The following is a 26,578-nucleotide window of genomic DNA, read 5'->3' on the forward strand; positions in this document are numbered from 1 at the left end:
ACTTTGCAGCCTGCCTTCCCCCTGAAGTTTAGGCTTGTCAATATTAATTAGGCCGTGCTGTATTTATGAATATTCATTTAAAATGTTAGTGTACTACCAGGCGAACGTCACGCTGCCTATTTAATATTCACAAGTTTCAAGTCTCATGGCTTTGCAGGTCAATATAAACAACAAAACTGGAGGATCTCAACCTGATAAAACTTGCATAATCTTAAAAATGTGTGTTACAAAAAAAACTTGCATAAAATGTCTGTAAAACGCAGTTTTAACTCACAAGGCGATACCGTTATTTGTCAACAAACAATTTGTCAACAAACAATTTATTTTTGTCACTGACTGATACTTACATAACAGCGGCACATCTACACGATGTTTGGTTTTCTCCTCCTGCATATGTGTTTGTTTTATTTTGAAGACCTCATGGTTCTTTGAAAGTTTGTTGCTGCGTGTCGTCATCACATGACGTTCTTAATGGACCTGAAAATTTATTGCCCATGTTTAAATAATTAATTCAAATTATATTTTTCATGGTAAATTTATATATATATATATATATATATATATATATATATATATATATATATATATATATATATATATATATATATATATATATATATAAAATTATCCTAGTAAATTTTATTGTTAACACAACCATAATCCTGGTCTATTTTAAATTTTAACCAAGGCTATGTGTAGCCTGAAGCGCCTATCCATGTGTAATTGAAAACATTGTATTAACATATATAGAAAAAAAAGGACAAGAGGCACTGCATCAGTGTTCACATGAGCACTTTGTTATTGGTATCCATACATGATGGTAATGTTATAGGAGCACAGCATGGTCACATAGGGGAAAGCTACAGGTATCGTACAGTATATACAGGCCAGAAATATTGGGAGGATCGAAGACAGAGAGAGAACATTGCACAAACATACATCACCCATCCAACTAAAATGTCTCTTTGACTGGTGTTTATCCTCTAATACTCTGATTCCAGTTCTACCAGTTTTTTATTCCTGCTTCATACAGAAGGAAAAAGCAACTGGAATGGCACCAACCTCTTGTAAGGAACCTGTCTTGAATCCTTCTAGCAGACGCATTAGTTCAAAAAGGCACTGGACAGCTATTTCTCTCGCAATCTCTCTCTCTGATATTTACCAGGTGGATTTAGTTGAAAGCAAAGTGTATTTGGAAGACCAACAGACAAACCTTAGTGACCAGGATTGACCTAAAGCAGCATCACTATAATCTAGATTATGCAGTTTTTTGTAAAAGCATTTTTGTCTAATCATAACATCCCATAATAGTACAATGTACATCTGAATGGTTTTCGTTATTAACTGTCAATAATGTAATTCCATTTGAGAACATGAGAATGCAACATATTTACAATTACAAATCCACAAAATAATAACAAATGCATTTTAAAAAATAGAAAAGAATAAAACTGTTTTAACAAAAACATACTTTGACAATCATCTATTGATGTCTCAATAAAGCAATTTGAAAAAATCAAATCAAAATAGGATTACTTTAAGGAAAAGCATGTCAAGTGTCATACCAAGGGCCCAAGATTGTTTTAAATAAAACTGCTGATCATATTCAAGTCCTGAAATAATAATTTAATGCTATAATAGAATACATTATACACATTCCCTTCCATAAGGCCTCACCTTGAATTAAATATAGTTTCACCATCCTTGTCTAAATGTGTTCTTTCTTTCTTTAAGTCCTGTACTGCAAAAACAGAGGAAAGTGTTTGTGGATGATATTTAAGAGATCTAAGAAATCACCTCATGAATTTTATATATTGAAAGGGGAAGAGATTTGCAACCAAACCCCCCCAAAAAATATATTTTTTGCTCGCTATCTATTCAACTACGTACTTAAGACTCTAAAAATCCATTCCATTCTATCCATACATCCATCTGTTCATCTACAGACTGATCTCTTAATAAATATACTCCTTAAACCAAATCAAAACAACCAAAAATCTAAAGTGGACAAACATTAGACAAATCTTCCCTTTCTTTATCTTTTGTAGATTGTGCAAAAGTTAATATAGGAGGGAACAGAACAGTTAAGTTTAAAGATTGAGCTTATTTCAACTCGTTACGCATCAGAAAAGCAAACCATTTGTGATGCACTCAAGTCACATGCAGGCAATCTTACTGTAAACTGTCCCTTATTGGTGAAAAAATCTTGAAATGAAGGGGCAGAGATTTTGGATCGATTAACCTGTCAAAACAGCACAGGTTGGAGAAAAAAATGCATATGGACTGGTAGATTTCCCTTGAAAATATTTAGTCTTTTTCAACATGTTAATGATCTTTAATTTCCGTCGAATTCAAAACCGAGGCGTCCCTTTTCAGTGATGTACTATTCAGCTTCATACAGTTATTTGCACAGACAGTGTGAGAAAGAGATGTTCACGGATGACCTCTGAAGGGCACGTACTCACACTCTCGGTCACAACACATTGATTGGTTAACATCTGGATTACATAAAATAGTACAGTATTTAGTAAAGACAAGGCATATGTGCCAATAGTGTCATCTAACAACTTCATTTGGTTTTTTCATTCTTTTTAAAAGGCTATTGACATTTATGATTACAGGCTAAAATGCAAAACCTGATGGCTCGTTGCAAACAATTTCACTACTCAGTAACTAGATCTACACTTTCTAATCACTGGTTGGCTCAATGCTGTTCACTGAAACAAAGAGGGTGCTTTCACAACAGCAAAGTGGGATGTTTGTGTGTGTGTGTGTGTGCACTGGTGTATTGGTGTTTACATACACATGCAAGCACATAATGAATCCGTCAGACTCCCTTGTGCAGCAGATTTTATATTCAGAAGAGCAGTGACCCTCCTCTTTGTCCCCGACTGCATCTCACTCCCGTCTGTGTCGGAGCCTGTGAGTTTCAGCGCTCCTGACTGTCTTCAATCAGGGTCACGTATATGATGGGAACAAGTCCCTTGGTGTCACCCAGAGCACACAGCAGCCAATCAGAGTCGGCCCTGCTGAGCACCTGCAGCACTTCACCTTTGTGGAAACTGAGCTGCCCTGGCTCTGTGGCGATATGATGACATAACGCCTTCACTCGACTGAAAGAGACATAAAAAGAAAGAAAGAAATAATTAGTTGAGAACTGATCTGGTTAATTAATCAGACATGGCTGCACTGCCTTTTCATCTACAAATAATTATATTAAATATGCTTACATTATTATAATTACTGTACATTAAATAAGCCAATTACGGGACTTTGTGAAGTAGCACTTACTAATCGAACATTCTATTTTTTACACCAAATTCTGAGTTAAAGAAACATTCAAACTTCGATCATTTCAATCTCGTTTTTCACAAGTCGTGCAGTGTATTTTTTGGCTTTTGTTTGTATTATACAAGAAATTGAAGATGACATCAATGGTGTAACATTCGCATACTGTACTTGGTCTTTATATTTAATCTTTATTATTTATCTTGATCTATTTAATCAACTATAACCACCTTTACATTACAAAGGCAGAACAGAATACAGAGTAAGTGCTGATGTACAGATGGCACACACAATCTGTGTATAGATGACTATTTGACAGCCTAAAACCTAAGCTTACTTAAAACTCTTCTGGCCTTGCCTTGCAAGCACTGGTTTTCTTCTGGAAGTGCAAAACTAGTCATTATGAGTTGTCTAACAACATTACCGTGGGGCTTGTCTCCATGTCGGGGGATTCTGTGTTTGTGCTTGTTCAGTTGGGCCAAGGTGGGATTCTTGGCTTTGAGACGTAAGAGATTGTTGCTCCGCTCTTTTCCCCACACCAACAGACTGAGCCACCAGATCCAGCACAGAACGGTCGAGACTCAACCAACCAGACGGCAATCTGAGACAAACATGTAGCTAGAAAATTAGCTGCAAGTTTATACTAAAGATTCCTTCTGTAAAAAATGCTGTTAGTGTCTGGAATTCTAAGAACGCATTGTGAAAACAAAGCGTTCTTAGAAAAAATACACATATATATTTTGGACCAACTTCATATATAGCAATATCTGTGATATATCTATAACTATAAGAGAATGGAGAAATTCACACTACAAAGACAGAGGAACAATATCACTGAAGTCACATTCACAATGATGTTCTCCAGCTGAAAGATAAAAATATTGACAGCCAATCGGAACTAACCTCCCATCTTACCTTAAAAAGCTTAAGCATTAAAATTCATAAACAACATAACTGAAGCATTACTTTAATAATAATAATTGTTGTAAATGTAAATCCATGTCCTAGTTACATTTTCTTACATTACTTAAACTATCAGAAAAAACAAAAACAAAAATATTTTATATTTTTACATGAACAATGTAATCGATATTCTATAAGCCAAGTAGGAATACCATTAAATTTTTTTTACATTTATTAAAAAATAATCAACTCAAGGCAGTAACAATTTCAACAATACATTCTATTTGTGAAATTTGTGAATTCTTTTTAATAGTTAACTTTTAACTATTTTTTTAGATCATCAATTATTAAAGCTCTGTAAATATTGGTTAATATAGAGACACTGAGATTTAAGATGATTATTCACTAAAAAACACACAGATCATGTTCAGGCCATTTCAAGTCTTATTTCAACATAAAAAAGCTGCTATATCTAAGTGTGTGAGTTGTTAACTTACTTTTATAAATTAGTTTTCCCATTAACACCATTATATTGCTCATTCAGACTGATTCGCGAAAAATGAACAGAAGAGATGGGATTTATTGCAAGAACTAATTACAGGTGATCATAACCAGTGAAATCTCACATCACTTTCCATCTTAACTCCCACTAAACTCACCATCTCTTTAGGGGGTTTGTGAAAACTCAATGGGCTCAGAAAAGGCAAGAGAGATGCAGACTTCTGCTGTAACATTACCTGCTTGGACCGTGTTTCTTTGGAAAAACAAGTGATTTATACACTTTTTAATGTAATATTTGCATTGTTTTATTTTTGTACAACAACCTTTTTTTCTCATCCAATATTTTGAGGAGACACTGGCTCCCTTGAGTTAAATATAGTCATGCACAGAGGTGGGTAGTAACGAGTTACATTTACTTCGTTACATTTACTTGAGTAATTTTTCGTGGTAACTAATACTTTTCGGAGTATATTTAAAGATGGGTACTTTATACTCTTACTTGAGTAAATTTTTTGGGAAAAATCTGTACTTTTACTTCGTTACTGTGGGCGACGCTCCTTTCGTTACTTTATCTTAATGAAATAAATGTTATAAATGCTTCAGTTTATTCCAAACGCGCCGTCTACTTTCCTCTGGGCAATGAGCGATGCCCATTCGCGAATGATTCATTCTTTTGAGTCAACTCTGTTCAAAGGCTTGATCAAACCATTTGGCAAACGAGTGAATTGGTTCATGAATCAGTTTGATTGAGTCGTTCAGTTCCATGCTGCACGCGCTGAGTGTCTGAAGCGGTTCACTCAGAGTTGTAACGTTTAAGAATATCAGCAGCGTTGAAAACGGGGCTATGGAACTGCACTTAATTGAAAGCAAATCTGCAAAGGCTATTATTTGCTTGCGATGGAAATCCTTATTAGATGAACGCGTGTGCAGTCTACTGTTTTAACAGGTAATAACTTGGGCTACATTCGATTACAGTACACGATACCACTGTGACATTAGTTTGTTGTACGTGTGTGGTTTATAACAGAGGGCAGTCAAGTTGAATGCAGCTTCCAAAACACAAAAAAATAGCCGATTAAGATTTTATGAATTTTAATACAATCACACCGGTGCGAGTACGTTCAGCAAGTCATATCATCAGCTGCTAAATTCAGATATGTGATCGCTTGCTGGCGCTGAGCCAGAGACAGACGCGTTTTTACAGCGCTGCGCATAACCAATCACACACGATTCTGTTGAGCTTTTGAATGCAATCAGGCCAATCAGAGGCGTTCAGATGAGTCATCGCTAAAATGCCGGTGCTTCCTTCCCTAGCTCACTGACTGAACACCTCTTTCTGGCGAATTCTCTCGTCAGAAACAACAAAGTGCAGATGTGTGTACGAATCTATAATTAAGATATTGATTTCACAGTGTTAACAGTTTCAGTGATTTTAATGGGAGTTTCTGAGAGGGATTGAAATCTAGACTGTCAGTGAAAATGATCTTTAATAATGTAAATGTTATTTGCTCTCTTTCTGAACAATGAAAGATTAGTAGCAATATTTATATCACATTAACTTTCAATGTTAAATTCACAGTCGTATTAAAAATATGTTATGGCATGACACCTATATCTGTTACTTAATTAAACAGACAGGGTTTTATAATCAATTACAAAAATTGGAGTAAAGGCTGATGAAATATATACATTTATATACACACACATACATTACATACATTTTATCTATATATTTAAATAAAAATAGGCTCCGTATATATGACCCAAAGTAACTAGTAACTAACTACTTGAGTAGATTTTTTATCCGATACTCTTTTACTCTTACTCAAGTAACTATTCAAGACTAGTACTTTTACTTTTACTTGAGTAAATATTTCTAGAATTACTTTTACTTTTACTTGAGTAAAGTTTTTGGGTACTCTACCCACCTCTGGTCATGCAGACCAACTCACCTTTGTTTTCTGACTTGTTTCGGCTCACTCTTCTCCATCTTGCTTGTGCTTCCAGCTCCAAACAGTCGACCCCAGCGGAGCACCTGTGCCGACCCATCCTCCCCTGCTTCTGGATGAGCCTGAACCCCTTCACAGGCGTCCTGGCAGTCTGGCTGCTTCTCCTTACTCTTCTTCAGCTCCGTGAGCACTGATTCCGGTGGACTCCCCATCCACGATGGCTTCCCCTTAGCGACCTTGTTGGGTTCTGACAATGCTGATTGGTGGAGGACCCCATTGCCAACACTATTAATATGGCTACTTCTGGTCTTACCATGTTCCATCTGTTCATCCATCTGCTGAACGGCCTCGGCCCCCTCAACCACACCTTCTCTTGGAGGTGGATGGCTTTGACGGTGGTTCTCAACACCTCCTTTCCTCCTCTTCTCCCACTTCACAAATTTCGAGCCCTCAGTGGAGTTGTCGATGTAAACCTGTGAACTCTGCATCAGCTGGTACCACCAGCCAGCTTGTCTGTTTCTCTGTTTGGCTCCATCTCCATCTCTATCTTTCCTTTTCTCCTTCTCACAGTCTTCTCCAACTCCCTTCATCCTGCCACCACACCACCCGCCGCCTTCTATCTGTCCTCCGTCACTCTTTCTCAAACACTCTTTGCCAACCCCAGCCTCCTTATCTCGTGATTCACGTTCCGTACTTTTCCACCCATCTCGTTTCGTTTTTAATGTCACTCCCTCCATCCTAAGCCGGCTGTCCTCATCTCTCAAGATGAAGCTTTCTCTCTGAGGCAGCATTCCCAGTTCCTGTGCTCCGGACTCCAACATTCCAGAGCCTCGCATGAGCTGGAAGGTAGAGCGATCTGATTGGTCGAAGCCTTGGCGAGCAGAGCACAGCTGTTCTTTGTGTCTCACGTGTTCTTCCCCTTTCTGTAGTTGGTGTAGCTCAAATAGCAGGTCGAGGTCAAAGGGCAACAGTGAGAGCGGCTGAAGGAGGAGCAGCAACTCTTCAAACAGTGGCTGGCAGGCCCCTTGAGACAGGGGTAGGAAACCCCATGGGTGATAGTGTGCTGCTATGATGTCTGGGGAACCATGCCAGAAGAAGAAACGGGCATATGGTGACACAGAAAAGGAAAACTATTACAATTATGCTGGCAATAGACTATATGAAAAATGACTATAAGTCTTGGCATCACTATTCCTCTGTTTACAGCCAACTACTCTTAAACAAGGTACTAAACATAGATGTTGACAAAGCAAGCATTGTCCTACCTTCATGTGTGTAAATGTGATTGAACCAGAATTCCAGAGATCGCAAGCTGAAAAACAGTGAAGGTGAGTGAGTGAAAGTAAAATGTAAATATCACCTCCTAGGTGTTGGGGACCCCCTGCTGAATACCCCTGGAAATCTGTTATGTAGTGAAATACTACAAGTGCAACAAGAAGGAGCCTCGAAAGTGATTACTGTTTAATTGTTCTGATCTTAAGAAGAGGAGTGACCACAGCACAGAGTAAGACAGAAAGAGTTCAGCATGCTGCAGAATGCATAACTGAAACTAATGATCAAAGCGCTGCGTCTCTGACTGTAATTTTAATAGGAGTAGAAAAGAGGAAGTTTGCACAGGAGCTGAGATGAGTACATCAAAGTCCATCAAAGCAAAACTGGAGCCTTTGATGACTTCTAAAGCCTTCTCAAAACACTGCTGAGTTTTAGACGGCAAGATTTGAATAAAAATAATATGCCATCGATCGGTTCTAAACCTTGTGAGCTGCCTACAAGACACCATTTTATGGCGACATTTCAAAGGTATGCCAAAATGGCAATATTTATTAAAAGTATTATATTAAAATCTAAAGCAATACTGTCTGCATGTATCCTTCAGATTAAGCATTCTCAAAATGCACTGCATTAAAAAATCATGTATATTCTATATTTTAGTAAATACAGCATTGCTAAAATGTTTTTTATCACCAAATATTTGTCTGTGTATTATTGTGCTTGCCAAATCTACGAAAGAATGCAAATTAAAAAATCCATTCTGATTTCATTCTGAAGCTTTAACAAGCACAAAATTATGAAAGCGACAAAAATATGCTTTCATAAGCAGTATGAAGTGGAGCGTGATTAGAAAGAGTGAAAGGAAGAGCAGAGAGATAAAAAGAGAGCTTACTTTAGCAGGCCGAAGATGAAGGCATTGAGTCTCATACTGTGATTGGTCAGCTCACAATACTGACTGACTTTAGAAAACAGACTGTGCAAAACCCGTGTAGAGGGACCTAGGACAGAACGGATGAGCATAAATCACTTCCTTCATTTTCATCCATACAATAATCCCCTACATCATTCCTCTCATACCGAGTTGTGTGGAGGCCTCCACCACACTCCAGGGCTGGTTTTTGCGTTGTCCGATGATCAGGTCCAGTACATACGCTTTCAGGCCATCATGCAGTATCTCTCGAATGGCAGGACAGAGGTACTTCAGAATAAGGTGACCCACATTCGGACTTACAGAGCTATTGCCCAATTTGGCCTGTATAAGAGAGCGAAAGTAAACCAGAAATGACTGTAACGTTTTTATTGCCTTTAGTGAGACACTCAAACTCAAGTACACTGACTTTAACACTGTTATTTATTCATTCATTCATTTAATGTTGTACCTTTACTCCTGCATCCCGACTGGTGCCAAAATGAGCCACTATCAGATCCACTGCTGTGTTTATGGCCTTCACCAAACCTATTACATAAGGACACACAGAGGAGACAGAATAGAAAATATTTTATTATTCAATGCATCTGATTAAATACAACTCCAAATAATAGTAAACAAACACATGCTCTCTCTTGCTAATGCAGCTTAGAGGGTCTGATGGGAACGATCAATTTCTGTGGTGAGTGGAAAATTGAGAGGCAAATTCTGTTTTTTTCATTTTTAATTCTGTTATCATTCATTTCACTTCATGTTGTTCTAAACCTGTATGACATTATTTCTTCTGTGTTTTTAAGAATGTTTACACTGCTCTTGTCCATACAACAAAAACAGGAACTGGCCTCCAAAGGCCAAAAAAAGCTGCATAAATGTGCTGCCATATAAATTATTTAATATGTCCTAAGATATTCTTTGGCATCAGATCACGTTGAATATAGCACAATAATCTATAATAATGATGCCAATGTGATGGCCAAAAGTTACATGATAATAATTAATGACTCAAAATCTGTAAGTGACTTTCAATAAAGTGTCTGATAAAGGAATTAATGTAAATCCAAATATAAAACTAGGACATTTCACCTCTAGCAGGAGTGCTATCTTAAATATCTAGAACTCAAACACAAAAATGAACACATGGTGTGCCATTGTTAGCATAAATTTAATCACACACCTCTCTTCTGCAACAGGTCTATAGAAATGGATTTGTCAGTATTAGCATCAGGTGATAAGCAGAACTCCTCTGGGGGGCGCTCCGTCTGAGAGAAGTAATCAGGCAGGAAGTCACTGTAGCACTGAGGAAGTTGCCTCAATGACTGACCTATAAACAAAAACAACATCAGTCAGATAAACGCAAACATATACCAAAAACATAGACAAAACAAGCTGATGACAGACAAAAGATAAGGTCATAAACACACTGAAGTGTCTACTAACTACAAACAAAATGACCCCACCCAAGCCCCCTTTCCAGCTCATTCCCTTCAACCCTCATTTAGTGTTAGAAATGGGTTCAGCACCATTCAGTCTGCCAAAGCCGAGCGGTTGATTGGTGGGAGGGAAATCAAACACATTGCGTCGCATTACACGAGTTCCGGGTCTCTTGGTTTCCAAAGCACAAGAGAAAGAATGAGGGCCGTCTTTACCATGCTCCACACCCAGAGGGTTCTTGCGCCTGTACTCTCTCCATTTCAAAGCCTGTGGGGAGAGGTGGTGCACTGGGGGGCCAAATGGACGGAAATGGGGACGGTTGCAAATGATGGATGGAATACGAAAAGAGAGAAAGAGGTATTGGTGAATGGACAGTAAGATGGATAGATGTACATATAGAGGGAAAAGTAGCAAAAGGGAAAGAACAGTCAGAAGGGTAAGATAAAATGGTGAAAATGCCAAAATGATGCAATGCAAACCATGGGCAGAAGGGGAAGCAGGAGGGATAGAAAAGAGAAGTAGTTAGTAGTAGTTTAAGGACAGAAAAGCCAAGCTAAGTAAGACAGCTATGGCTTTGTTCAGATAGGCAGCTTATATACAATTTAGGGGTGTAACGGGTACACAGTTACGATGGTTCAGTACGTACCTTTGTTTTAACATCACGGTTCAGTATGGTTTTAGTACAGCTCTAAAAAGCTGAACAAATCTCTCTCTCTCTAAATACATATTCGTATAGTCTAATATTTTGAGAAATGCTGTTCTCTTGAATTAATTTCTCTCGGGAAGTAACAAGCTGTGGACACTGATGACTTGCTCGGCGTAAATGAAATACTACATGACATTTTGTTTACAAGTTGTTTTATTCACGTCCTTCAGCGTTTGAAACATTTATTGAGCGATTATAATGTATGAGATGTTCATTCATGTTTATTTCACATGAAACTAGAAGTAATGAGTAAGGGATGATCACGCTGACATTTAAAATGAGGTGTTTACAGCGATCTGTCACCCCACATCATAGAGCACCAAAACAGCATTATTGAATGATTTGTTTGGCACACACACATACTGAACCCAAAGACATATTTTTGTTACGAATACGTGTATTGTTACACGCCTAATACAATCCTAACCAACTCAAATCATAGGAAAAAAAATCATAGTTTTTGCAAAACCATGTTAATGTTTATTTTCTTTGAAATCAGATAAAAAGCTATAAACCTACCATTAGGCTGCCGTGGTGTCACACATGCTGGTAAAACCTTCACTGGCTCTTCCTGTGATCCTAGAGGACTGAGCCCAGAGCTGGGAAGAGCTGGCAAATTACCACGGTGGAAACAGTGATTTCTAGTGGGCAATGCAGGCATCAGCTGACTCCGCTTCATCAGGGGAGGTGGAGGCGGTGTAGGAGGTTTAGGAGTCTCTGTACGTGTGGTCATTCCGGGTGGGGTATGCTCGGGCAGTAGACCTGCAGAGATGGGGCAAGAGAGGGAACGTGGCGGCTTTGGACCACCCGGGGTCGGAGTGCATGTGGAGCAGGTTCCAGAAGAGGTGGGTGCACCTTGGAGGCGAACCGGGGAGTAGCTGCCCAGTGGGGATGGCCGCACTGTTGTAGGTGTGTTGGAGGATCCGTGTGGTGGCATTCGGTCTTCTTCGGAGTCATCTTCACCTCCCTCGGGTGCTGCCGCCACTCGAGTCTGCATATGGCTGATGTATCCGTCCAGAAGAGGAAGGAGAGGCTTCGTCTGTGGTTTTCCAAACTGGTGCTGGAAAGTGAAAGGCTGAATGGGTAACGAGGTTGGACGTTGATCTTTGTTATAGCGAATTACCACTGGAGAGGAGTCTGTGGAGCTAGACAGGCCACCTACGGGGAGAAAGAAAAGAGACCGAGATGAGCAATGAGGGATGCAGAGAAAATAAGCCAGAACAAAAATATAAAGTTTAAACAAAAGAGTCTGTGGCAGAGTCTCATTTAATGTAGTAATGCAGGCATTAACAATATCTAAAGCTGCATAAATCGTTATAAATGAAGCAAGTTATTTGATGTAAATTTAAACCAGAAAGCCTATGACAATCACAGCAATTTAAAACAGCTAGAATAAAACCCAGCAAGAACAACAGGCTCATTATGAAAGTGAAACAAAACCGTACATAAAACAAAAACCAAAAACGTTTTTCAAACACATACCTTAAAACACTGCTACAAAAAATCAATGACCAAAAGAGGTACATAACCAACCATGGTATTATGCCCAAAACAGCCTGTTCACGAAGCTCCTCTGTGTACACCTCTAGGTGTGTGTTGCGTGTGCTCTGACAGCACACAGTGTGTGTGAAACGTCACTGGGCTATTGCGCAAGCTGTTTGCTCCACATGCCTGAGTACTCATATATCAGAGCTTTTGAACACTGTAGAACCCAGTCACAGTCAGCAGGGGCAGCACAGCACAGAGAGAAATAACATGCAGCCCAGTAACACTTGTTAACCTTTCTGTTAAGCAAACCCTGCCTATTTATTTTGCTTTGGCAAACCTCCAAACCTAAGTATTAGGTAACTTTACTTTACCATGCAACTCTTGCACTGCTTGTGCTAAAGACATGAATGACACATAATGCAGCTGGAAGAATATTTGTTATTACTAATCTCATAAGATTTAAGATTACCTGGTAGAGTCCTAGTGCTGGATGATATACCGGTTCAAACGATTATGCAGTTTGAATTAGGCACACGGTACATAAAAAAATAAAAATAGAAATGTTAACTGCATACACTTCCGACTAATGGTTGGAGAACGTTTAGAACATTAATAACAAACAACTTTAACTGGACTAATAAACCAACTGTAAACGGCCGTTAAAACAGAAGATAAAAAAAAGATGAGAAAAAACTATAGCAGGATGAACAAACTCACTTTACCAAGCGTGAAATATCGGAAGAAAATAAATACTGAATTGAAGGTTTATATGAATGTTTCTCTGAGAGGAACTGACTGTTCTCAGAAAAGTTCAGTTCAGATGCTCTTTTCTTTCCATCTTACCTCCATATAAAGCATATTAATGTAGTGTTTAAAAGTGCAGCTGTTTTGTTTACAGCAGTAACCAAGGAAACACTGTATCCTGCTGTTCCATAAGCGCCACCTGCTGTAAGAGAGTGAATCTGAGCTCTCATTCAGCCTATTGGCTGTTTCATGCAGATGATTTATGTAGCGTAATTTCACAACATTCAGTCAGATCGTTCTGTTTTTATTTCAAATTTTTTAATAATACAATCTAATTTACATCAGAAACTGATCAAGCTACATGTAGCATCTCTGTTTGGATCTTGATTAAAATGCAACTGTTTCATGCGTTCTGATTCACATAAAGGAACAGTCAGGTCAAAAAACGTGATAAACTGTGAAACAGTTAGAATCCTAAAAAAAAAAAAAAAAAAAACCTGATATGGATATTTGGTCAAACCGCCCAACACTATGGCAGACTATAAAAAGCCATAGATATAAATACAATAATTTTTTTTACATTTCCGTTATATTTAATTTACCATCATGTTGTTTCAAAACCACATAACATTTATTTCTCCAGAGAACATGAAAGGAAAAATGGGAGATTTTTTTTATTATCGTTCCATGGAAGAATGTCATAGGGATATGAAATTACATGGGTGAGTAAAGGATGATTAAATTTATTTTTGGGTCCAAACCATAAGGTATTTTTTTCTTTTGACTTGGAACAACCAAAAACATACTAGCAACACTCTAGCAGCCACATTGTACTATAAAACAAACAAATCATGTTGGGATAGTTAACCCAAAAATAAAAATTTTGTCATTAATTACTCACTCTCATGTCGTTCCAAACCTGTAAGACCGTCGTTCATCTTCAGAACACAAATGAAGATATTTTTGATGCATTCTGAGAGCTTTCTGACCCTCCCATTGACAGTTGTTTTCATTCAAATCATGTATCTGCGAGGCGCAGCTGTCACAGAACAGCATACGCTGTGTTTACATTCAGTGGATACTCTCCAAAAAATTGCACTAGGGTGACACAGAGAAAACGAATTGTTTAATAAAGTCTTTAATAAAGTTTTTTTTTTTTTTTTTTTGCATACAAAAGGTTAATCTCGTTGCTTTATAAAATTATGGTTGAACCCCTGATGGGTTATTTTACTGATCTCGTTACTCGTTACCTCGTTACGCTAAGTTTCCGGACGTTGATCGTTTAACGATACATTTATGTATTACATACATTTATGGATTTAGCAGACTCTTTTATCCAAAGCAACATTTTTTACCTAACATGTGCTCCCTGGGAATTGAACCCACAACCTTGCACTGCTAACGCAGTGCGTTACCAGTCTCTGAGCCACAGGAACACATTGCTGTCTATGGGAGGTTAATTACATTGCTGTCTATGGGAGGGTCAAACAGCTCACAAAATTCATCAAAAATATCTTAATTTGTGTTCCTAAGATGAATGAATGAAGGTCTTACAGATTTGGAATGACAAGAGGATGAGTAATTAATGAAAATTTAAATTTTTGGGGGAATTATCCCTTTAAGGGCAATCACTAAGAATATTTAATAATCACTATCCATTGAATACATAGTCAAGAAGACTTCCACAATCCAACCAGGCTTCTGTGTGCCAGGCTGAACAACAACATAATTCAAACACAAACTACATAAACTACAAACTACATAAATCAATCCACAAAATAAACCAACTTTTACAAATACTCAAAGGTCAACTTTCCTTTTTAATTTTTTTTGAAGATTTAAAAAAAAAAAACGTCCCCTTACCTTCTGCTTTAGTCCGAGTCTGTTTTCCCGCTCCCCCCGGTGATTCCCGCAGTGGTGTACTCCGCGATCTATGTGGAGAGGACAAATCACAGCTTCCTTGACTATGGCATCGAGTGAGCGGTGGCAAACTGTGGCTTTGACCCTGTGGAAGGTCTTCCAGGATAGGGGAGAACTCTCCAGATGAATGAGAGTGCATGGACGTAGCCTCTATCCCACCCTTCTGCGAAGGTGACCCTCCAGTTCTCCTCTTATTTCTTGCAATTTCTGCAAAAGTGACACGTGGTGGAGGTGGCGGGCTCGGGGCTGCACTCTCACTGAGCCCAACAGGGCAGCTGAGCAAGCGCTCCAAAGATCCAAGACGAGGAGATAGAGACTTGTCCAAGTTTCGATCGTAGCTACGAGAACGAGGTCGACCGCTCCCCGAAGCACCAACTGAACTACAGGCTGTCACAGGTGGGGAGATGTTAATATACACCTGCCCTTCAATCACCTTCTCATGGGTAGAGTCAATCTCACTTGGATCTTCATTCTGGCAAAAGAAAATGAAAATAATGTAAAGGATGTAGAAGTATAGAATGAGAGCTGGTTGTTTTATTTTGATTTGATATTTTAATTTACATTTTTTATGACTTAATAGCTTTTCATTAAACTCACAAACCCCTTGCAGTTCCTTCATAAACCACAGTGTGGGAAACGTTGACATAATGTAATGCTAAATCACTTTATGTTGTTAATAACAACAAATGGAATATATTCTTTGGATTTTATATTATCCTATCGAAATCAATTTGATAAACGAGTTACGTAATCAAAAAGTACTCTGATTATATTACCTAGAATGAGTAATGTAATGGATTACAATTTGTGTGATGTCATTTGGAATCAATAACGGACTATAATTTATAAGTAATCTACCCAACTCTGAGAATGAGTGATAGTGCAAAATGCTAAATACAAGCTAACACAACATGAAGCAAATAATATAGCACCTCTGCATCTTCCTCTTCTTTCATTTGTTGGAATAGGTAGTACTCTGTTGGCTGAGTGGGACTTCCTTTGCTATGCTCATCTGAGCAGCTTGTGACTGATGATCCCGCTGGACTGGGAGAGGACTGGGAAGAAAGGTCACACGTCACAAGCTTGTAGTAATTCTGTGTTGCTACAACCAAGCGAGCTTGGCTTTGAAGACACGAGGTGAGCTCATTGGCAGAAGTTTCAGCGGAGAACAGTGTCTCGCTTCCGAGAAGGTTGTGGTACGAGTTACAGTTGGCATCTAGTTCCAAAGCAGCACCTTGAGGCTGAGATACAGAAGAAGAATTGGCATGTGCTTGAGTGGCCAAAGGATGCCGGGGGGGTTCGATCGGGGAGGTGTGTAAATCCAGGTAGAAAGCTCCATGTCCACTGCTACATTCTGTTCCACACTTCCCAACAAGCTCAGACACAGAAGAGCCACAGGATTGCTCGTTGGAAATGTTGTTATTGAGCAACTGTTTGGTCGGGACAACATTGTTCATCTTGTTGTAAATCGTGCTGAAGTTTACCGGCACTCCATCGGAGCTAATGCAGGAGGAATCACTGCCGTAGCCCAGGTGACACTCAGAAAACGATTCGTGAAAATGTTCAGGGTATGGCTGAGAAAGGCCGCAACAGGAGCAATGTGGTGCTGCGAGACTGGAACACTCTGAGCTTTCTCTGCCGCCCTGCATGGACTGGTCTTCATAATCATCATCCTCACCCCATTCTTGCTCACCACAGTCCATTGAAAGGGTAGAACCACTGCTTCCGTGGCGCCGATGACTATCTAATCTCAGCGTGTTCAGGCCTTCCATGTGAGTAGATAAAACTAAAGTTCCACCTATGGTCTGGTCTCTGCTCTCTGCTTCCCCACTTGGCCCATTAGTGGAACTCCACAGTTTTTCTGTAGACTCATGCAAGAGAAAAGGTTCAGCGGTAAACCCAAGGTCATGCAGGTGGAACGGCGGCAAGTCTTCATTTCCAAGTGCTGCATTTGAGATGCCATGTGAATTTCCATGCAGGTGAAAGGAGGAGTCTTCCAAATATCCATTCAGATTGTCTTCATCCTCCTCTTCATCTTCATCTTCAGTGTTGAGCAGAAAGGGGTTACGCCTCGAGTTCGGCCGTGTCTTCATCAGAAGGCCTTGAGCCTGATCTTCAGAATTGCTTGAGGTGAAAGAGGAAGTGTCACTTGCCATACTCCCTTCCCTCCCTCCTCTTCCCTGTTTCTCTCCTCCCCTCATCCCTCTAACCCCAAAAGTGTCACTAGAGCTAAGGCTGCTGCCCGATGTCTGTATGAGGCTGCTGTACACCAAAGCCTCCCTCTGAAGTATGTCTCTTTCAGGTAGGGAGGTGGTCCGGCTCAATCCCAAATTCTCCGGGCAGCTGAAGGGATTACCGTTCCTTTTCAGTGGACTACCACAGCACTGTCTTGAGCTCGAAACCTGGCAGTGAACCAGCGGAATGTGGTGGACAATAAGAGTCTCCCCGGCTAGCTTTGGTGGACTGTCCATCTTCTCCTATTGTGGGTGAGGTTAAAGAATATTTGGATATTCGCAGAACGTGGTTTTCAAAAGGACTTTAGTTCACACGTCCAATGCCAATCCGGGGTTTTGGAAAGTGAGGAACATTAAAGAAAAGGTTGAAGAGGATCTCCTGGTGGAAGGTCAACATCTGGAAAAAATACAGGAGACAGGATTCAGTTTTGAATTATCTTCAGGTATCATGTAAGACATGAAGTTATCCAGTGTTCATGAGAGGAAAGAGCTTTTTAGTTAGGCGTCTCTTTGTGTAATCATATCATTTTCAACAAAGACTGTTACATAACAAAAACATGATCTATGGGGACAAATCCTGAGTACCCAAACAGACAGAAAACAACAACAAAGAATAATAAAGTAAATCCAGTTCACATGCCCCCTTATCTGCTCAGTCTACAGATGACAATGGAATAGGGATGGCACGATTCGCTGAAAAAAACAAAACGACTGCGGTTCAACTTAAATCTGACAAAGCACCTGTAATATGGTTTGCTGTAAATAGCACGTAAAGCAAAAAGTGAGTTCAGTTAATATATGTTTCTGTTGATGGATGCGCATTCTGGCTTCCCAGACATTAACTCTGTGTTTAAACTAAACTCATTTAATCTTTGTCAGTTTAAATATTTAAGAGCCAGAGGATGCGAGCTTGTGCGCAGTGTGAAGATTTGTGAGTGCACTTAACCGAAGCATGCAAACCCGTGCCTCAAAACAAGCACAAATATAAGCTCTCTCTGAAGTATTGTGCTTAAATGGACAAATTCCGACAAAATTATGTCAAAATGCCCATCTTGGTAAGTATCCTACAGCAGACATAGCCGGCTGAACGTAGGCCTACTGGATCAGTTCATTCTCTTAAAGTGACAGTCTTTATATGAATCGAACAGCAACAACAAAGAAATCACTCACTGCTCTTGATTAAAAAGCTTTTGTAACTTTACTAAAGAATAATCTTTAATCTATACAGTCCAATATGCAATGCTGTTTTACATTTGATTACTTTATTAAATTTCTGTACCTAAAAACTAATGCTAGACCTCCCTAAACAAAAAAACTGAAAATCTGTTTATTTTTTGTTTCTTTACTCTATTGTATTTATTTGTGCTTTTGCTTGTAGTTGGATACAATATTCTTTTTTTTTTATTATTATTAGAAAGTATTGTTTTTCCATAAACGTAGCACACACCGAACCGTACCGAAACCGTGACTCTAAAACCGTGAAACAAACCGAAATGTGAAAAAGATGAACCGTGCAACCCCTGTAATGGAATGAGAATGTATACAAGCTTTAAATAAACTGGTACACAGGTAAATACATGATTTAATTTATATTATTTAATATTAAGGAAATACATTTAAACCAACACATACATGAAGAAAACTAAGAGTAGATTAATAGAGGTGCCTAATAATTACATATATACTGACCTAGTTATTAGTTAACCAGGATCTTGAAAGCATGTTTTTTAAATCATTTTTATTAATATTTATATCAACCAAACACAGGGACTGTCAAGAGCATAATCATAAAACTAAAAGAAAAAGAGAATAAATGGTGTGTGTGGCATCAGTATGTTTGCCAACAGTATACCACTTCAATGACATACCATAACTTCTCAAAGTAAAAGTAACTTCTTTTCACTCCTAAAAAAAAAATTACATTGGGGCCTTTACTGTAAAACTATTCATTATTATTTATCATTCAGAGATAAACACAGATTTCAATGGAGATGAACTCCATGTCACCTACACACACATTGTGGCAAGTATGTGCGAACCATTAGGCCACAGCTCTTATTTTGGTCAAAGTGATACTCAGAATACTTTTCCTGGTGTACCAATGGTGTCGGCTTCACTAGAGAGAGGAAGGGAGGGGTCACTGGTGGACATTGACCTTGTTTTAGACGGGCGGAAATGGCTGTGGGTCAGTGACCTATTGTTGGGTCTCGGAGGGGGCAGACAGCTACAGCAAAGAGTAATAGGACGTGCAAAGCCTGACAATGACCTAAAAGAAAACGTCTCTGTGAAGTAGTAGAGCACATTACATCATCTGAAAGTCTCTTTATGTGTGTGTGCCAGTGTTGGTGATAGTTGTCCCACTGTAGGTCATAGTCACAAGACAAAATCATTGGGAAAATCCAGAATAGTGCCATTAAAAACTAGCTATAGTTTCTAATTGCCTTAACATGGACATTATAAATTAGGCTATTAGCATTTATTTCACATGTGGAAGAACAGACAAGGTCCAATACAGAGTGTTACTGGCAGGCTGTCATAAGTCTTGGGCCAACTGGGACAGTGTTTATCACCATATTTTACATTTGTTGATCATGCAAACCTTTACATGCTTAAAATCTGCTTTATTTCATTTTTGACCAAACTAACCGGTATGAACCAAACCAAACTATACAGCAATGGAATATTTTTTCCTTAGGTTGTTCTTGTAAGCACATTTAATATACTGCCAATAATTGATTATTTAAACAATATGGAAATTCTGTGCATTTTACTTTATCGGATACGAGCCATATAACAACAAGAGGTCCTCTGCAAACATCACCTGTCAATGAGAAACCTTACTGAACTGTCTGCGTCCTCCTGCTGTCTTGCCAGATTAAACTCAGTTACGTAACACTCGTGTGTTCCTGCCACATTACTTTAAAATATTTTCTTTTCAAATTACAAAATAATTTTCAGAAGGACATTTGGAATGTTTTGGAACTCTATTAGCCAATTCAAAAAAAAATAAAAAATACACTGTTTGAACTTGGCATGAAAGAAAATTCACTCTATTTACTAAATGCAAGTGTTTTATTTTATTGTGCATGATTAATTTGATTATACATTTATTTGTTTTAAACAAAATGTTATCAACCTCGATCTTCCAATAAAATTACATACTTTTGATTGGTAACATAAGATGGACTTCTGGAAAGGGATACCCCAATGTCGTTCCAAACCTTTAAAAGCTTTGAGCATCTTCGGAACACAATTTAAGATATTTTGGATGAAAACCGGGAGGCTTGTGACTGTTCCATAGACTGCCAAGTAACTTACACTGTCAAGCTCCAGAAAAGTATGACAAGCATCGTCAGAAAATCAGTGGTTCGACCGTAAGGTTATGAAGCACTGCAGATACTGCTTGTACGTTAAGAAAACAAAAATAACAACTTTTTTCAACAATTCATCTCCTCTGTGTCTGTCTGCATCACAGTCACAAGCCTCCCAGTTTTCATCGAAAATATGTTAAATTGTGTTCCTAAGACAAACAAGGCTTTTATGGATTTGAAACGGCATGGGGCTAAGTGTTTAATGACAAAATTTTCATTTTGGTGTGTAATAAAATTTTATATTATTTAGTCTGCTTATTGACAGAAAACTCACATTTATCCACTCAACAACTGAGGCATAGAACCAAGTAACACACATTTTTTTAAATAATAAACACACACTCGGATGTACGTCGAAATATGAAAGAAAAGAACTGCCGCTACATCTGTTCCATCAACAGATGTAGACTTCCCAGATGTGGAAAGTCTGTAGACTGTAGACTGTAGTCTGTAGACTTCCCATCAACAGATGACTTCCCAGATGTGGGAAGTCGTGGCCTAATGGTTAGAGAGTCGGACTGGCAATCGAAAGGTTGTGAGTTCGAGTCTTGGGTCGGCAGGAATTGTAGGTGGGGGGAGTGCATGTACAGTTCTCTCTCCACCTTCAATACCACGACTTAGGTGCCCTTGAGCAAGGCATCGAACCCCCAATTGCTCCCTGGGCGCCGCAGCATAAATGGCTGCCCACTGCTCCGGGTGTGTGTTCACAGTGTGTGTGTGTGTGTGTGTGTTCACTGCTCTGTGTGTGTGCACTTCGGATGGGTTAAATGCAGAGCACAAATTCTGAGTATGGGTCACCATACTTGGCTGAATGTCATGTCAATTTCACTTTTTTTTTTTTCACTTTCATCAAGAACATTTTCTTCAGGTCCCGAAAAACTACACTGATGAAAAAACAGGATGTTGATGAGTTCCAATTTCAACTTGACATTGCTGGAGAAACACTGAAATGTATCCAAGACCTTAAATGAGTTCACACAGTCTGAAGCATCTATTTCTTGTAATTCATGAGTCAGTTTAGCCTGACTTCATCTAATCAGTCACACACTACTGAGACATAATGAAGGGACCAACTAGTGATCATGTCTCACTGCTACATAACTACAGGCCATGACAGCCGCTACAATCCACAGACTGGGCATTTAGCTACAAGATCAGACGGACAGCTGCAGACAGACGGCATGCCTCTCACACATGCACAAACATAGAAAGCATTGGGTAAAAATAATTCAAACTGATTTTGCTTGTGCTATTTATTAAACAACTGAGTAGTCAATTTGGAATAGAATTCAGATTGGTTTTCTAGTATCATTTATTATATGACTAAAGGCTATTTTGCAAATTTAAATCGCCTTTCTTACCTGTCAGGATGAAAGTAACGTTAAACATCAAGTTACTGTACAACAAAACATGAAAAAGCCAGCCAGAGACTAAATACATAGTCATAGGCCTTCTACAATTACCAAATGACAACGTTACCCAACACACCTTCAATTATTACATGTAACTATGATTCCAGAAACAAAAAAACTAAAATAATATAGTTTCTACAGTAAGTTTTACTATTTTGCACTATTATGGTCAATTTTAGAAACTTAAAATAAATAATAAGCTTCGAATTGAAATGACAACATCTCACAATCATCTCTTGAACACAAGCTGCTTTTGTTAAAAGGAATCAGACTAGAAAGTTCTTTCAGAGGTGGAAAGAACCAGATATCAGCCCGTGTCAGTTATGCAACACAAATTAAATGTGACCCTGGAGCACAAAAGCAGTTTTATGTCACTGGGGTATATTTGTAGCAATAGCCAAAAAAAAAAAAAAAACCTTTGTATGGTTCAAGATTATCCATTTTTCTTTTATGCAAAAAATCATTAGGATATTAAGTAAAGATCATGTTACATTAAAATATTTTGTGAATTTCATACTGTGTATATATTAAAACTTAATTTTTGATTAGTAATATGCATTGCTAAGAGTTCATTTGGAAACTTTAAAGGTGATTTTCTAAGTAATTAATTAGATTTTTTTTAAATTACATTTGTATCTCAGCCAAATATTGTCCGATCCTAATAAACCATACATCAATGTTTCTCAAATTGAGAAATTGACACTTCAGACTGGTTTTGTGGTTCAGTGTCACAAATGTTATATTCAGTGCTATTTCTCTACATTGAAATGATCAAACGACCACTATGGGTCCAAAGAGTAACATTCTGCTATGGTCATAGTTACACAGTGTAAAGAAGAGCATGCAAAATGTTACACGCTCACTGTGTGTTTATCGGAGTGTGTATTTTAACAATATTTATAGAAGAAAGTAGCGGACAATGCTGACAGTCATTGACATGTCAAAAAAGCATGTCTTTTGTACTGTTTAGTCTGTGTTACAACATTTGTCACATTCAGTAATAAAAATATTTATCTAAAATGTAAGTGGATTTGGTATAATATGATAACGTGGTAGAGAATATATATATATTATTATTATTATTAAAGATAAACCATGGACTAGCTTACACAACTAGTTAAACCATATATAGCCTAAAATAAACAAAAATAAATATGTTGTACAATTCTCCAATAATAACCTTTATAGTAATGAGACCTAATAAAGCTTCAAATGTATTTTAATCTATTCTTCGAAACTACAATGACTCGCAAAGCATTTAATTTAAAAATCATACTAGGGGACAGAAAGGTAAGCCATATTGAAGAATCACTGTCAGAAATGACATATCAAATATGCATATGTGTACATTAACAGGCCTTTATGCGGCTTATTTTGGTGGTCGTCGGGTTTTTGTTTTTCTCCATTATTTTTTTTTTGCGTTCATATGATCATCTTTAAGTCCTGATGTTTTCAAGTGTTTATTCGTGAACCGCTGCTGTTGTGATCAATGCGCAAACACAGGCCTCCCTCCCTCCCTCCGTCCCTCGCGCACAGCGACATACTGTAACAGCAGCACTCCCTGGACCTCGATCCGGGGCCTGTTTACTGTGTTTTAACCACGTGTGCATTCTTTTCTATTTTACATGCAATGCGCCATCGTAATGAAAGCAAGTCGAAACATAAATAAACAATGCAAAATCAACATCAAAACAAAAAAGCCTAACGTTACAGCCGGTCCATGACACAAATGTGTCTCTATTGGATCATGCTTTCTGGATGATTAAATCATTCTAAAGGCGTAGAAACCCACCTTTAAAATCTTAAAAACCACTATGCAGATATTAAAGAGCGTAAAAACGGGCTTGAGCGCAGATAACTGTGAATGCGCACACGTCTTCAGTGTCTGCATTTTACCATTTTAAAACAATAATACGCATAAATGTCAAATAAGTTCATTCTCAGCAATCAACAAAATCACAGTTAAATCTGAAGCAGCAGTAGTGATGTAACATTTGCCAGCGGGCAGTCCCGTTAGCTTCCTCCACACAGTGTTTGCTAAATTCCCATTACATTCTAAAAGCAAAGACCTTAGTTATACTCACGTTGACGCTAAATGTCATCTCCTTGATTCCCAGGTATCACGATGTCAAATCACGCTGAACGATCGCCTGGTTTGGGTTGGTTTTGTGGTGGAGATGTTGAGCGCAACAGAGGCGCAGCGCTGGAGCGAGCGGCGCGACGTCAGACTGAAGCGCGCGCACCCTCACTGTGCGTCCTCTCACAATGCTGACTTCTGGCCATCTTTACGGTCATACACGGTCACAAATCACGTCTTTTGGGTCCAGATGAGCGGTTTTGCACACTGTGGTTTGGTAGCGTAAGGGTGGGAGGGGTGTCAGACTGCTGGTCCCCTGTAAATGCAGCTCTTTGTTCTGTCTGCCCTCTGGTCATTAGAGATGCGTTTCTCATTGTTCAGTCGAAGAATGCCTGCCTTTACTCTTAGACTCAAAGTTAAATAACTGTCGTGTCTCATGAAGGGTCTACGGGCCCATCTGTATGGGGGGGCCATCTAATTTTATCTATGATAGGGAAAACAGGGATTACAGTTGGGCATGCAATTTCAATGTCATTGCAAACATTTCAAAATGGCCTTTGCAAATTGACAAATGTTGCTAGGTTTTTTTTGTGTGTGTGGATGCAAATCAATAACCACAGATGTACAGTTTCTGTCCAAATATTTTTTGTAAATATATTTGTTCAATATATAAATCTAAATATATACATTTGTTAAAGTATTTGTCAGGTTTATATGCTATTAAATATATATATATACATATATATATATATATATATATATATATATATATATATATATATATATGTGTGTGTGTGTGTGTGTGTGTGTGTGTGTGTGTGTGTGTGTGTGTGTGTGTGTAATTTCTTAATTTCAGACTTATTTCTGTATATTCAGATTCACATTTGCATATTCAGTTGCATTTATATTCAAACATAACTATATATTTAGATTTACTTCTATATAATTCAGACATAATATATTCAGAATTATAACTATTTATTCACAATTTACAATTATATATTTGTGTGTGTGTGTGTGTGTGTGTGTATACACATTCATACACACACACACACACACACACACATAGTTTATCAACAATCCCATTTTTGATATTTTGTGAATTGCATTATGTTGTAAGTGTTGTCTAAAGTATTCAAAATCTTTTTTTGGGCCTGTCCTTTCCTCATTCACTTCATTATATCACAAAGAGTCGCTAAAATATTCTTTGAAGCTTTATGTTCATACAATCATGCGTTTTTAACACCATTGACATGAATAATTAATGGCAGAATTGTACTTTCAGGGTGAACTTACAACCATGTGTATCTGACAAGACTTGAACAAACTTAGTTTTATACAATATAAAAAGTTTTTAAAAAGTATTTTATTTGTACAAAAAATACAGGAGTTGCATAGCTGTGACTGTCACAACTACAGTATGAATAGGATGCATATTAGTATACCAAGAAATGTTGAATTAAAATGTTTTTCACTGTGCTAAAAATACACTTGTATAATCCCAAACTATAAGAACTCCTCAAACTAACATTAATCTGTAAGTCAAAGTCATATGCAAGGCACTCTATGAGTAAAATGTAATACTATGTATGTCTCCAGTTCGGTCTCCTCTAAACATAGACATAATGATGTCATGACATTAAAAATTGATTCTCTTTTGAAGGATGTGATTGTGGGATTTCAAATACTGAAACATTTGGAAGTCAAAACCCCTGTCCTAGTCCAAAGAAAAGCATATATAGAAACAAAGCTGCAAAAATGTCTTGTTCTGGAAGCTGTATAAAGATAACTGTGAGATATGGGCTTGTTCTGGCTGTCAGTCACTGAAGCATATGTGACTCTGTATCAACTTCCAATGCATCCCAAAATTAGTAGAGCGGCTGACTTTATTTTTAACAAGGTCCTTGATCACGTCACTCCCATCTTAACTATTTGAGGGCCATTTCAGCACTGTTCACACCAACAATGATAACTACAACAATACAGATATAGTTTTAAAAATCCTTTTAAATCTAAAAATGATGGGAAAAAATAAAATTCAATTGACAGCCAATCAGAATCCATCCTTCTTTAAAGAGCAGATAACAAAACATTAACACACACACTTATAATAAACAATGGATGGGTTACTAATTACTGTTATAGTTAACATTCTTAGTCTGAACAGACCTTTACTCATTTCATGCATTAATAAAGCTCTAATATGAGCTCTTAAAGGTACAGTAGCAAAAAGGCCCATTTATAGGGTTAGTTTACCCAAAAAAGAAAATTGTCATTACTTACTCACCCTCATGTCGTTCCAAACCCGTTCTCTTCAGAACAGAAGTTATTTTTGATTAAAGTTGAACCACACA

General features: G+C 38.1%; 1 protein-coding gene across 1 annotated transcript; it reads right to left on the reverse strand.

Moving 5' to 3' along the window:
* Positions 1-2,350: 2,350 nt before the first annotated feature.
* LOC113048916 (iporin-like) lies at positions 2,351-24,594 on the reverse strand. Its single transcript, XM_026210885.1, has 13 exons — positions 24,232-24,594; positions 16,063-17,761; positions 15,074-15,602; positions 11,498-12,136; positions 10,362-10,559; positions 10,016-10,162; positions 9,293-9,369; positions 8,991-9,165; positions 8,806-8,911; positions 7,907-7,953; positions 6,645-7,716; positions 3,713-3,889; positions 2,351-3,113 (listed from the first exon to the last, which is right to left on the reverse strand). The coding sequence occupies exons 2-13, from the start codon at positions 17,599-17,601 to the stop codon at positions 2,930-2,932; spliced, it is 4,890 nt and encodes a 1,629-aa protein (XP_026066670.1). The 5' UTR covers positions 17,602-17,761; positions 24,232-24,594; the 3' UTR covers positions 2,351-2,929.
* Between the last annotated feature and the right edge of the window lie 1,984 nt (positions 24,595-26,578).

This window comes from Carassius auratus, chromosome 30, assembly GCF_003368295.1.
Source record: "Carassius auratus strain Wakin chromosome 30, ASM336829v1, whole genome shotgun sequence".
Taxonomy (NCBI): Eukaryota; Metazoa; Chordata; class Actinopteri; order Cypriniformes; family Cyprinidae; genus Carassius; species Carassius auratus.